Source organism: Macaca thibetana, chromosome X (assembly GCF_024542745.1).
Source record: "Macaca thibetana thibetana isolate TM-01 chromosome X, ASM2454274v1, whole genome shotgun sequence".
Lineage (NCBI taxonomy): Eukaryota > Metazoa > Chordata > Mammalia > Primates > Cercopithecidae > Macaca > Macaca thibetana.
This window is the reverse complement of record NC_065598.1, coordinates 56,723,678-56,737,662: the sequence shown is the minus strand read 5'-3', so window position 1 is coordinate 56,737,662 and position 13,985 is coordinate 56,723,678. Positions and strand designations below refer to the sequence as shown.

The window sequence follows — 13,985 nt, the reverse complement described above, 5'->3', positions numbered from 1 at the left end:
GCAAAATATGAGGCTGAGGAGGTATAAGATGTCTATTTTGGAGGTAAGATGTCAGAAATATACCAGTATAAGAAAGTTCCAAACAATAAGTAGGGACAAAAGGAATAAACTCTGCTGAAATTAAATATAAATTGGAGTTCTGAGATATTATGTATATATACTAAACTAGCAAATATTTTGTTCTAGTAAATAATCAATGAAAAAATAGATATCGTTTCAGTAATACCCTGAAACTTAACAGTTTAAGATCATCTCTGCAAAACCAAGAGTTGGGGAGTGGAGACATAAAAGGACGTAAATGTAGGGTTTCCAGATAAAACACAGGAAATCAAGTTAAATTTGAATTTCAAATGAATAGAGAGTAAATTTTAGTATAAGTATGTCCCAATTATTGCATGGGGATGATTATACTGAAATCTATATGTTATGTATCTTAAATTTAAATTTAGCTAAGCATACTGTACTTTTGTTTGCTAAATTTACCAACCCTAAACCAAAGGTCTTAAGTTAAGCATGTGAGGAGGGATAAGACAAGGAAAACATCCTGGGTGGGTGCTACAAGATTATTATTTAATTATTATATACAATTGTAGTTTTAATGTTAATTCTTAGACATGACACAATAAACATTAGAAAACTGCAAAGCCAAACAGAACCCCCAAGTAATGAGGAGAGAAAAATAATTAAAAAGAAATCAGATCAAGACAGAAAAAAAGAAGGAAAGGAAAGAAAAAAGCAAGTTTGATAAATTATAAACATTACATCAAGTGAAAAGGATTAAACCAATTACATAATAAGTGTGAAGGACTGAATTCCCCTGCCAGAGGGCAACAACATTAAATTTGGTTTTAAAAAAAAAGCTCAGCTATACAATGTTTATATGAAATTCATCTGGAACAAAAAGACAATGAAAGATTGAAAACAAAGAGTTAGGCAAAGATATACTAGGTGAAAACAAACAACAAGAAAGCAGAGGTGGTATCATTAATATCAGAGAAAGCAAATTTTAAAACTAAATCCTAAAACAGTATGATATATGAGGATGCTATAACAGTTGTATACTTTTCTGAATTAATAAAGCAGGCAAATACGTGAAGCATATACTACAAATACAAAGAGAAGTTGACCAGATGTATAAGTACAGTAGCAAACAATATAGCTCTCTCAGAGACTGACAGACCAAGGAGTAAAAAGTGAGGATATATCTGAGAATTTAATAATACAACCAACATGCTCAAATGCATAGTGAGGGAGAATTTTTACTCCATCAAGAATATGCTCTTTATTCATCAATCATTAACAAAAAATAATCATGTCACACAAAGCAGATCTTAAATCCCAAAAGATTTTAGAGAATTTCTTAGTCAATTTGACAAATTATCCAGGAATATTAGAAACCCAAAATTAAACGGTGATATTTAGAAGGCTTAACTATTTCAAAAACATTTTTCCATATAATCAATGGATCTAAGAGGTAAACAAAACTAAAATGGCAAATTATCAGTAAATTCACAAAAAGAGGAACATTTTTTATCAAATCTATTGAATATGGCTAAAATTGTCCTAATATATTTTTATTTATAAAAATAAAAAGTAAGACAACTTAAAATAACAGAAAAATAAAGAAATTTTTTAAAGAATAACAAAATCAAGATAAAATTTAATAACAGAAATAAAATAGGAACAGTAACAACAAAACCAGTATAAAAAGATGAACTAACTTTTAAATACCTATCAAACGGATAAACTGCAACAAGCATGATGGAGAGAGAGTGTGTGCAGAAAAATGGTTAATATTAAGAATGAAAAAAAAAGATGCAACCATAGATACAGGGGAGATTTACAAAATTATAAAAGAAAGTTATATGTATTTTTTCATTTGGGTTAACTCTACTTGTCCTTTAGAATTATGCATCTAGTAGGTTTTCAGTAAATGTTTGTTAAATGCATCCACAGACAGAGATCTCAGCCACCATAACTCAATAGTCTAGTGTATACACAGCTGGTTATATACATTAAGAGCCTGGATTGTCAAGCTGATGTCTAGCACCTGGTCATTCCATCAACATACACAACCCCAAAGATCTTCAACTGCCACTGCTACCCTAATTGAGTTTGTAGCATGCAGAACGTGACAAAAAAAAAAAAAAAAAAAAGGCAGGGATTAGAAGTACAAGTTAACATGACCATAATTGCCATTTCCTGAATACTTATTATATGTCAAGAACTTTATATACATTATGTCATTAACTCCTCCTAGCAACACATGTAATATTATCCCCATTTTACAGATGAAGCAATTGAGGCTCACTGAGGTTAAGTGACCTAACCAAAGCCACATAGCTGAGCCTGGATATTTTTGTTTGCTTTTTCCAAATGAACCTTGCTGTCGTAAGAGAAATGAAGACTAGGTACATGGTTAGAAAATTCACTTACTACAGAAAAGTACAAATGAAAAGTGAAAGCTTCTCACTCTCTCTCTCTTTCCCTCCCTCACTCCCTTATTCCCTTCTCCCCTCTCTTCAGCTGTCTCCCTCCTTCACACAAAAGGAATCATATCATATTCATTGTTCAGTACCTTATATTTTTACCACTTAACATAATTCAGAACTATTTACATATCTGTTCCTTTAGATCAACTTCATACTTATTAATGGCTGTACCATATTTCTCTGTATGGACAGACTAAAGGAAGAACTAGTGATATTTTTTATTACTTATCTAAACACTGAAAATACTTTTTTTCTAATTTTCTAAAGTATTGATTATATTTATAATAAATAGGTAACATGAACACATGTTTCAAAAATCTGAAAGTAAAAAAGATCATGCAATGAAGCCTCTTTCCACCCTTGTCCCCTAACAAAGGAGATGAATAAAGAGTGGGACTTATGGTTTCAAAACTTTATTGACTTTCAGATCATCAACAAAATCAAATATCCAAATGTGCGAAAACAATGACCAGGCTATGTATGGTGGTGGCCATAAGTTGATATATTTTTGGCAAGGCCCAACCTTGGATACCAACTGAGGCTGTGGAGGTTCAGATGACATAGTGGTAGACTGAATTCTGAATAATAGAAGAGTAACCATATAGAGATACAAAAGCAAGCATAAAGACAGTAGACACTGACTCACAGGAAACTGTTCAATCAGAGTTCGTTATCAGGAAGCATACTCTTCCATAAAGTGTCAACAAAAATTGAGTAAGATTCACCTGGCTCTACCACTTTCTAGCTGTGTGGCATTGGACAAGCTATTAGAAAGCTCTAAACTTTATTTTCCGTTTCTGTAAGATGATGATAATTACATGTACCTCAAAATGTCATTACGAAGATTCAATTTACAAAATTCTAAGTAAAATATTTGCCTTATCAAGTGGCACATGGTAGGTGTTTAATAAATTTAGTTGTTTTGCAGTAATAATATTTCCATGCGTAAAAAAGGCAGAAACTAAGGGATAAACAAAACTTTGTATCCACTCCACTTCTCCCCTTCAGAACATTTTTATAAATCTAAATAAACTATATCTAGATTATCTCTTCTCATGGGCAATCATGAATAAAAAATGGCTAGTTACCAAAAACCTGAAGATAGTAATAATAGTAATAGTTAATATTTACATAGGACTAGTATGCCAGACAATGTTCTATAAGTTTTACATATATGAATTCATTTAATTCATCACAACAACTCTAAAAGGTAGATTCTATTATCAAATTCATTTTTCTTAAAGGATATCAGATACACAAAAGGTTAAGAAATGTTTTTAAGGCCGGGTGCGGTGGCTCACGCCTGTCATCCCAACACTTTGGGAGGTCAAGGCGGGTGGATCACGAAGTCAGGAGATTGATACCATCCTGGCTAACACGGTGAAAACCCGTCTCTATTAAAAATACAAAAAATTAGCCGGGCGTGGTGGTGGGTGCCTATAGTCCCAGCTACTTGGGAGGCTGAGGCAGGAGAATGGCGTGAACCCAGGAGGGGGAGGTTGCAGTGAGCAGAGATCGCACCACTACACTCCAGCCTGGGCGACAGAGCGAGACTCCGTCTCAGAAAAAAAAAAAAAAAGAAAAGAAATGTTTTTAAGATCACAGAGCTAGATTGTAGAAAAGTTAGGATTTCTGAACCCAGGCAGTCTGACTCTAGAGTCCATCCTTCTAATCATTATGTTACACAATCTCCTATGTGCCAGGTGCTTGATATGTATTACCTGCAATTGTTGTGGCACAAGGTCACACAGCCATGGACAGACAGTCCAAAATTTGAAATAGATCATCTTTCTACTATTAGGTTGGTGCAAAAGTAATCGTGATTTTTGCCATTAAAATTAATGTCAAAATCTCAATTACAAAAATCGCAATTACTTTTGCACCAACCTAATACATCCCATTGCCTCCCTAACTGTTAGAAAGTTAGAAAAGCATGCATGGGTGGGTAGAGGCTGGGGAGGGGATACGGCAAGAAGATAGGATAGGTCTTTGAAAGGTAACCAGGAGTGTAATACAAATATTATTAATTCATACAGTCAGGAACACATACTGAGATACTCAGGAAGTATTTGCTGCATGACTCTTCTTTGTTAAGTAGTATTGTAGATTCCAGAAATAAAACAATGATGAAAAACAAATGAAACAGCAGAGAGATGAAAACAAGCGGAGTATAAATAAACAATACTAGACTGTAGCTCAAGATCTCTAGGTAACCAATCATTTATACGACAGAGATGAATAGTCCCACCTGCACAACTCTAGAGAAAACGAATGAGCTGCTTAATTATTTTTAATTTAGAACTTTCAATAATTTTTGTGCAAATCATTTTACTTCAGTTTTCTTATGCATAAAATATGAATATTACCTATATAACTGCATCCGTGAAATAGAATATGTTTAAGTACCCAGGCAGAGTATTTCACATATACTATGCACTAAATATTTGGTAGACACACCTTTTACTATCCTAGACCAAGTACTACTTTCATTTTAAATCAATTTTAAAAAGAATTGGTTGAATCGTAAGCAGCAGGTAGGTCTGGGGCCTGTGAGAGAGGGAGGAATACAGAGAGAGAAAGGGGGAGGGAGAGAGAAAAAGAGAGACTGACTTTCCATGACTGAGAACTCACACCTGGTTTACCCCCCACACACAGTAATTATGCACAAATAGGACAAATGGATAGGAAGGACTATGAGGGTACCAACCCATGGCCACAGTAAATGTCCTTGGTAAAAATAAACGTACTACAACACCCAGAAGTCTCCCTTCATTCCCAATAAATGCCTCTCCTAAGTCAAGTCGCCCTAGTAGAGAATGGAAAGGAAACCGCAACCACCGCCACCACTAAGCTTCCTGGATCCTGCTAAAATACCTGTCCCTCCAGCCTCTTCTGAATTGCACTCTCACCTTTCTCTGTCGGATCAGCTTGGCCAGCTGCATCCCTGAAAGCAGAAGCAATGGTTCAGTCACAGGCGGAGGGGTCTTTGAGGCAAACTTTGGGCCCCTTAAGACTAAAGCTGCTCGACCTACTAAGCCTATGAGAAAGCCTAGCGCCCGCAAAAGGAACAATTGAATGCGGGCAGTAAATGAAGGTGCCATCGTAGCCTGGATTCCGCACGGTCCTAGTGCTTGAGGGTTACGTGCACCCTGGGGAAAGGACGAGCAAAATACTAAGCAAAGAGGTACTTATGAAGCCTTTCGTTTACAAGTCCAGTGTCTACCCACAATTCCACAGGAGCTTGTTTATCATCACCTGCAGGGCTCCTAGCCAGAGATGGGGGCGGAGCCTTCCCAGCAACTGCCTGTGTGCAATGCTACCTGTTGTTAGTGCTGTTGTAACCCAAGACAGAAAGTGAATCATAAGAAAGAACACTGGCCTTGGAATTCCCCAGTTCTGCTACTGCGTAGCCCTGGCCAACTTACACTATATCTCCTAGTCAGTTTACTCATAAGAAAAAAATGGGAATAACTACTTCTATATCAAAGGGTTACCACAAACACTAGATAATAAATAAAACATTTAGCACAATGTATGGTAAATAGTATAAGTGGTAGTTGTTATAGTTTGTTTCAGTTGTGCTTATTTAAAAAGTGTTGTAAGTATACCTTTGTATGCAAATATTCAGTATGTTCAACAAACAACTAAATGGCAAGCATATACATATTTTCCATATGCATATTATTTAATCTTTATAAGATCACTAACAGGTAGTACTGATGAACATCAAATCTCCAGCCCATCTGTCTCCTAAACTGGACACTTGAAATGCCTTTTTGACATCTCCATGGGAACGTCTTCCAGATCGTTCAAATTCAACAAATCCAAAACTCATCCTTTTCTCCCCCAAACTGCTGCCCCTACAGGTTTACAAATGGAATTTTCATCCACCCAGTCAGCCATGCCAAAAATCTAGAATCACCTCAGATTCTTCCATTTCTCTCATTCTCATGAGAGAATCCAGCCCTTCCCTCTCAGCTCAGTCTGGCTCAGATCTCACTGACATTTACATGAACTTCTACAAATAATCTAGCTGATCACCCTGTCTTTATTTATAGTGTGTTCTTTCTAATACGTAAATATGACAATATTATTCCCCTGCCAATAACTCCGCAATAATTCTCCATTTTCCACAGGTTCAAGACCCATCTACTTTGTCTGTCATTCGAGTCTCATGACTGGTGTCTGAAAAACTCTATGCTTCATCCCTAACCCCTTCCATCTCTCCCGACAAACAACTATCCAAAAGATCTCTCTTCCCTCCTTATCTTTGCATCTGCTTTCCCAAGCTCTTCATCTAGTTCAGGACAAGTACCACCTCCTCCAGGAAGTCTTCCCTGAACTTACAACTGAGTGTGATGCCACTCTTTTGTAACTCTGCACTCCATAGATTAACAAAATCATAGCACTTACAACCCTTTGTTATGTGTTAGGTTTTTGTGTCTATGCCCCATCTAGATATAAACTCCTTGAAGAACAGGTTCATTCTAATTCTTCTTTGTATTACCAGAGCATAACATAGGGCTTGATGTGAAATCGATACAGGTTTGTTGGTTGAAGGTATGTGATTATGAAATGAGTGTTGAAGATAGAGATTCGAGCTTGGCATTTAAGGTCTTGGGCAGGTGAAATGACGAAGTCATCCAGGTCACTGTCTTTTCACCTTCAAAACTTACGTTGATACTGACAGTGTCATCACAACACTTCTAGCCTAATTCAAGCACCTGGTAGAAAGCAGGTTAATCATGACAGGTACATCTAGCAGATCCAGTAAACAAAGCTGATAAAGCAGGTTGTCATAATCTAGGCTCCATTAAAGTTCTGAGCAAAACCTGTAGCTGAGTGAAGCTTCTTTACCAGAGAAAGGTTTTGTCAAAATGAAAATATTTCCTTTGCCTAAGTTTTGTTACTTTATTTAAGTTGTAAATGACCAATATGTGAGCCTGAGGTACAAAGAATGCTCACTGATTGGGCACTGACCAGACAGACCTGAATCCAAATCCTAGATCCAGCACTCATTATATTTTTGACCTTGTACAAATCACTTAATGTCCCTGAGTGTGTTTTCTCATTTGTAAAGTAGAATAACAGCTGTCATATGGTGTTATGAAGATTAAATCACATGTGGATGTAAAGCTTCTGGGTTTTCTTACAATCTTAAATATTTTAATTTTATATTAATAGTTAGATCATGTTAAGTATACTGACATTGTTGGCAACATATCACCAGAACATTTTTATCTTGCAAAATGAATACATACTATATATGAATCGACTACTTGTTTTCCCCATTGACTGGCCCTTTACAAATGCCATTCTATATTCTCTTTTTAAAAGTGTAACTACTTTAGATAACTCGTATAAGTGGATTCATACTTTTTGTGATGGACTTAATTACATTTATAAGACCATCAAGATTTATCTTTAAAATAGATGTTAAATTTCCTGCTTTTAAAAAGCCAAGTAATATTCCGGGTTTTTTTTTTTTTTTTTTTTTTTTTTGGTCTTGTTTTGTTTTGTTTTGTTTGAGACGGTGTCTCATTCTGTCACCCAGGCTGGAGTGCCACTGGAGTGCAGTGGCGCCATCCTGGCTCACTGCAACTTTTGCCTCCTGGGTTCAAGCGATTCTCCTGCCTCAGCCTTCCAAGTAACTGGGATTATAAGCACCCACCACCACGCCAGCTAATTTTTGTATTTTTAGTAGAGGTTTTGCCATGTTGGCCAGGCTGGTCTTGAGCTCCTGACCTCAGGTGATCCTCCTGCCCTGGCCTCCCAAAGTGCTGGGATTACAGGCATGAGTCACCGTGCCTAAGCTTATTCTGTTATTTTTATATTCCAAATTGTATTTATCCATTCGTTTGGTGAGGGAAGTTTGGGTTGCTTTCACCTATTGGCTTTTGTGAATAATGCTGCAATAAATGGTGTAAAAATAACTTTTCATTTGACTGTGCATGCAAGAGTTTTTACCTGTGCTGCATTCTGTTTCATCGGTGTAATAGTCTGGCTTTATGCCAGTACCAAGTGTGTGTGTAAAACTTTTGACAGTTCCTTTCTAGTACATCATAGTGTTTTATATTCATTTGCACTGGGCAAAGAAACGGGACACTGTCCATTTTTCTGACTATAAATAAAAGAGACAGGAGAAATCACCTTTTATCCCAAAAGGGAAAAAGCAAAAGTGAAATACTATGTAATAACTGTGTGTGTGTGTGTGCACGCAATCTCTTTAACAAAGTCAGGGAGCATTTATGTAAATCACCATCTATTTAAAAATCAAAGGTGGATTCTCAGGAGTTATCCTTGACTTCTTCCCAAACCTCAGTTAACACTATAGATCTTACATCCTTACTATGTCTGCAACCTGTTCTCTAATCTCCATTATCATTACCAGTATTATTATTATCACTGCTATTATTATGTAGTACTTGCCCAATTGGTACTATGCTGCCTTCAATCCACCCTCTTTCAAAATCACTCACTAAAATTCAATTTTATTTTTTCTGGTAAAGTAATTTATGCTCCTATTCATATTGTATGTATTTGACCTGTCTTTCATACCCTCATGAAACTAGGTATTATCCTGTTTACCAATTTCATAGGTTAAAAAGTGATCTTCATTGTTTTTATATTTATTTGATTTAGAGTAATAATGAACACATTTTTCACATGCTTATAGGACATTTATATCTGTTTTATTGTATATTGCCTATTCATGTCTACCATACATTTTTAATTGACTTTTGAGCTTCTATAGCTTTTTAAAATATCTGTTTTTATTGATTCATAATTCTTTACATATTTTTGCAGGTTTTATCCTTTTAAAGCTAATTTTTAAAAGTTTTTAATATAGAAAGGGTTTTAATTTTGTTAGTATATGCCTTATATGTTGATTTTCTATCATTAAAAGTTATGTTTAAACAAAGACATTTTAAATGCTTATGCAAACAAGTCTACAAAATTTTACCTTTGTGTTATTGTCTTCAGTGTATTTTCTCAACTGTCAATTCACAATTCACCTATATTGTCCCTCTTTTCTGATTTTATTTGCAGAAATTTTTCTACTGTGTAGATAGATTCTAGCATGGAGTCATGGTGATTGAAGGCATGATGATTGCTGGCTCCCTTGGATTTACCTCCTGCCATTTCTTCACACATACACACACACACACACACACACACACACACACACACACATACCCTTGCTCCGACTATATCAAACTACTTGCAATTTCCTAAAACAGTGGTCTCCAAACTGCAACTGCTTTTATTTGCATTTATTTACTTATTCACCATATTGTACTGTGTTAACACATATATTAAGATTATATGCTACTAGATTCATATAAAATGTATATTGTAGAACAAAAAAATATAATTGAAGGACAGAATTTATTAAAGTCCTAGTATTTTCCTCACTCCAATGTATCAACTGTCTACTCCCAGAGGTGCTTGCACATTCTCTATACCTTGAAGACACTGCCCTTAACCACATATACTGTATAATAGTCCTATATCTGGTATCCACTTTCAATCTCCCTCTTGCTGCCCCTCTGAAACATACACAACTATTCAAATCTCAAGATTTAACTCAGACATCAATTTTTGGGAAGCTTTTTTCTGACTATTGGAGTCCTAGTCTGATTAGATTCACTTCCTTTTTCTTTTCTACACCACAATGTGTTTTACCCTATCATTTTACCCTATCATTGTACTCAATACACTGCACTGTAATTAAATATTCCCCTCCCCAAAAGCATGGTAATTTCTTAAGGCAAGGACTCTGTCTTCTCTATACCACCAGAGCCTAGAACAGAGTAGGTGCTCAAATAATGTTGATTTAATTCATAGATGAATGAATAGAGCCATCATAATTTGTTTGATAACTCGTGACAGTATGCCCTCTCAGACAGATGTGCAAAGCACTCAACCCACTACAACCCACGTAGATAAACACAACTATACATGCATATGGAAATATACACCCATATCAATAAATATACCTAGAAGGGGACTAAGATGGCTGACTAGAAGCAGCTAGTGTGCAGCTGCTCTGAGAGAGAAAAGTCGTGTGTGGACACTACCTCTTCAACCAGAACATCCAAGTGGACACTTTAGGCTTCATTGGGGAAACAGCGCGACCCATGGAGAAGAGTGAGACAAGACGCTGCCCACCCGGGAGTGGCACAGAGCCAGGGGGACTCCCCCCACCGCTGAGAAATGGTGAGTGAGTGAGAGTCCCTGGGGACCCACACTTCTGACATGGACCTTTGCATCGTGCGCTCAGGAAGTTCCCCGTGACTCCCACCACTATGCTGCACTGGGGACTCCAGACTGACACGGAGAGCTACGTGAAGTCTGGGCAAAGCCACCGCTGGGGCATGCATGGAGTCCCAGGATCCTTGAATCCCCGGGGACCCTGGCACCAGTGGCTGCAGCTCCAGCAACAGGGCAGGTCAGGTTCCCCGCAGGCCCTCAGGAAAGGGGCCGAATCCACAAGGCAGAGTAGGAACAGATTGCAGGCTTTCCTCTGGGGCACGCCGCAGGATAAGGCCCGTTAGCCTGGGGCATTAACAAAGCTATCCCAGCCCTGCCTGAGTTCTCAGGCTGGAAGCAGCTCTGCACTTTCCTGGGACAGGGCTCACAGAGGGAGCAGGCAAGCTGACGTTTTTCCTCGCCCATGTTCTCAACAGGATCTGGAGGTAGTATAGAAGTTTGGGACTGATGCAAACCCACAGCACAGTGCAGTCACCTTAAAGGAAAGGCGGCAAGACTGTGTTCACGTGTGTCCCACCTCCGCTACTCTTCAATGAGCAGTGCCTCTTGACCTTGGCCCCAAGCACAATCACTCTGCTTCCACCTAAACACTTCACTGGGTAGCAGCTCTGCGTTTCTGAGGAGGAAATCCAAGAGACAACCCACAGCTTCTCTGCCATTGCAGCTGCAGTGGTACTGCCCTGCTGCACTCAGGCCAGGGAATAAAACAAAAGGTCGAGTTGCTACACTGGAGCCTCCAGCACGCTGCAAACACCACACAGAGAGAAGCGCAGTCTCTCTTCCATGTAGGCCACCCCACACTCTTCACCAAGCAGGGCCGCAAGCCTGGGTCTACACAGACGTCCCACCCTTGGCTGAGCACTCCCTCTGCTAGTGGCTTTGTATTTCCCTGGGGAAGGGCTCCCAGAGGCAACTGACAGCCCCTCTGCCACTGCCATTGCAGTGATTCTTCCCCTGCTGCCCGCAGATTGGAGACGAAACAAAGATCCTGAGGGCTTTACTCACGTTTCTAGCAAGACACAGTCACCACACAAAGAAGAGCCCACTCTCTCCTCCCTGTTATCCCTCGAACCCCCACTCTTCACCAAGCGGGGTCTCCACCTCAGGCCAGCAGCACAGTTGCTTCACCCACTGGCTGAACATCCCCAGTAGCAGTGACTGTGTTTTTACTGAGATGGAGCTCCCAGAGACAACCAAAAGCTTTTCTGCCCCTGCCACTGCAATGGTAGTGCCCTTGCTGCCCTCAGACTGGGAAAGAAGCAAAGACTCAGAGTGCTTTAACCACACCTCAGCAAGCCACAGCCACCGTAAGGAGAAGAGGCTGGTCTGTTCACTCCACAATCCCCTTCTCATCACCAGGCAGGTCCCCATGGCTTGGGCCAACAACGCAGCTGCCCCACCCTTGACTGATTGCACCAGTTGGTATCCGCTCTGCATTTCTCTAGGGTAGAGCACCAAAAGACACGGGAAAGACCCTCTGCCATAGCCAATGCCAAGGTCTCATCCCCTGCTGCCTCCAAAGTGGGGAAGGAAAATAAAGATGAGCTAGCCACAAGGTTGTGCTGTACAGCTCACTAGTGCCAAACAGAGGTCTACAGACAGCACTGTAGTGGGAGAGGAGCCTACACTTTCAGAACAGTAAAAGAAAAATTTGGTGCCAATCATGAGGAAATACAGGGGAGTCACACGGCTAAGCAAAGCAAGAGCATAACTATTAGCCATTACACTTAAGCACCATCTAGTGGATTACAACCAAATTTCAACACCGAAAATACTGTTAATATATCCCCCAGTGAAACAAAGGACAAGAACTAAGCTACAAATAAAGACCCTGCAAAAACGCTTAGACTGCTGAAAACATTCAGAAAAGAAGTCAACTAATTATACTCATATTACACCACAGTTGAAGGAACATCAACCCACACAGAAAGAATGAAACCATCAACAGAGTAAACAGATAACCTACAGAATGGGATAAAATATTCACACACATTCAACAAAGATCTAATATCCACAATCTCTAAGAAACTTAAATCAACAAGCAATAAACAAATAACCCCATTAAAAAGTGAGCAAGAAACATAAACAGACACTTCTGAAAAGAAGACATAAAAGTGGTCAAAAAACATGTAAAAAAATGCTCATCATCACTAATCGTCAGAGAAATGTAAATCAAAACCACGATGAGATACCATCTCACATAGTCAGAATGGCTATTATTAAAATGTCAAAAAATAACACATGCTGGTGAGGTTGTACAGAAAACGGAAAGCTTATACACTGCTATAGGCAATATAAATTTGTTCAACCATTGTGGAAGGCATTTTGTTTATTTCTCAAAGAACTGAAAGAATTACCATTTGACCAAGCAATCCCATTATTGGGTATACACCCAAAGGAATATAAATTGTTCTACCACAAAATCACATGCATATGTGTGTTCTTTGCAGCCCTATTCACAATAGCAAAGACATGTAATCAACCGAAATGCCCATCAACAGTAGACTAGATAACAAAAATGTGGTACATATACACCATGGAATACTACACAGCCATAAACAGGGATGAGATAATGTCCTTTGAAGAAACATGGATGGAGCTGGAGGCCCTTATCCTAAGTAAACTATCACAGGAACAGAAAACCAAATACTGCATGTTCTCACTTATGAGTGGGAACTAAACAATGAGGACATATGGCCACAAAGAAGGGAAAAACAGACACCACAGCCTTCTTGAAGGTGGAGGGAGAGAGGAGACTGAGGACCAAAAAATTACCTGATTGGTACTATGCAAATTGCCTGGACAGCAAAATAATCTGCACACCAAACCTCCATGACATGCAATTTACCAGTATATCAAACCTATACATATACCACTAAACCTAAAATAAAAGTTTAAAAAACACATAAAAAGACATACACTCATAATGAAAATATGAACTTATACCTGAGGATGCACGCATGCACATATACAACTATGTAAATCAAATTTCTTGTTACCCTTTCCCAAATATTAACTAATATAAAAACAAATGTATGTCTTAGTAACCATAAACTTGTGCTTAAAGTAGGCAAAAGTGGGTGTGTCTTAATAAGTGTAACAAAATAGGTGAATTAATAGGAAATGATAAACTTTTGACCATGTCCACCACCAAATAAACTTATTTTGCATACATTATTTTAATTAAACTTTTTATTTTGAGATAATTGTAGATTTACA

General features: G+C 38.3%; 1 protein-coding gene across 3 annotated transcripts in view; it reads right to left on the bottom strand.

The window, feature by feature from the left end:
* Window positions 1-13,985, bottom strand: part of FAAH2 (fatty acid amide hydrolase 2) — a 294,424-nt gene that overhangs the window by 211,721 nt on the left and 68,718 nt on the right. Inside the window, exon 1 of one of the 3 annotated variants that reach the window (XM_050776926.1) lies at window positions 5,402-6,019. The exons of 1 other annotated variant lie outside the window; for it this stretch is intronic. In XM_050776926.1, coding sequence (XP_050632883.1) covers window positions 5,402-5,593 — 192 coding nt within the window. In that variant the 5' untranslated portion in view covers window positions 5,594-6,019. Of the gene's footprint in view, window positions 1-5,401; window positions 6,020-13,985 lie in introns of those variants that run through there. One more of the 3 variants, XM_050776925.1, reaches the window with a different exon arrangement.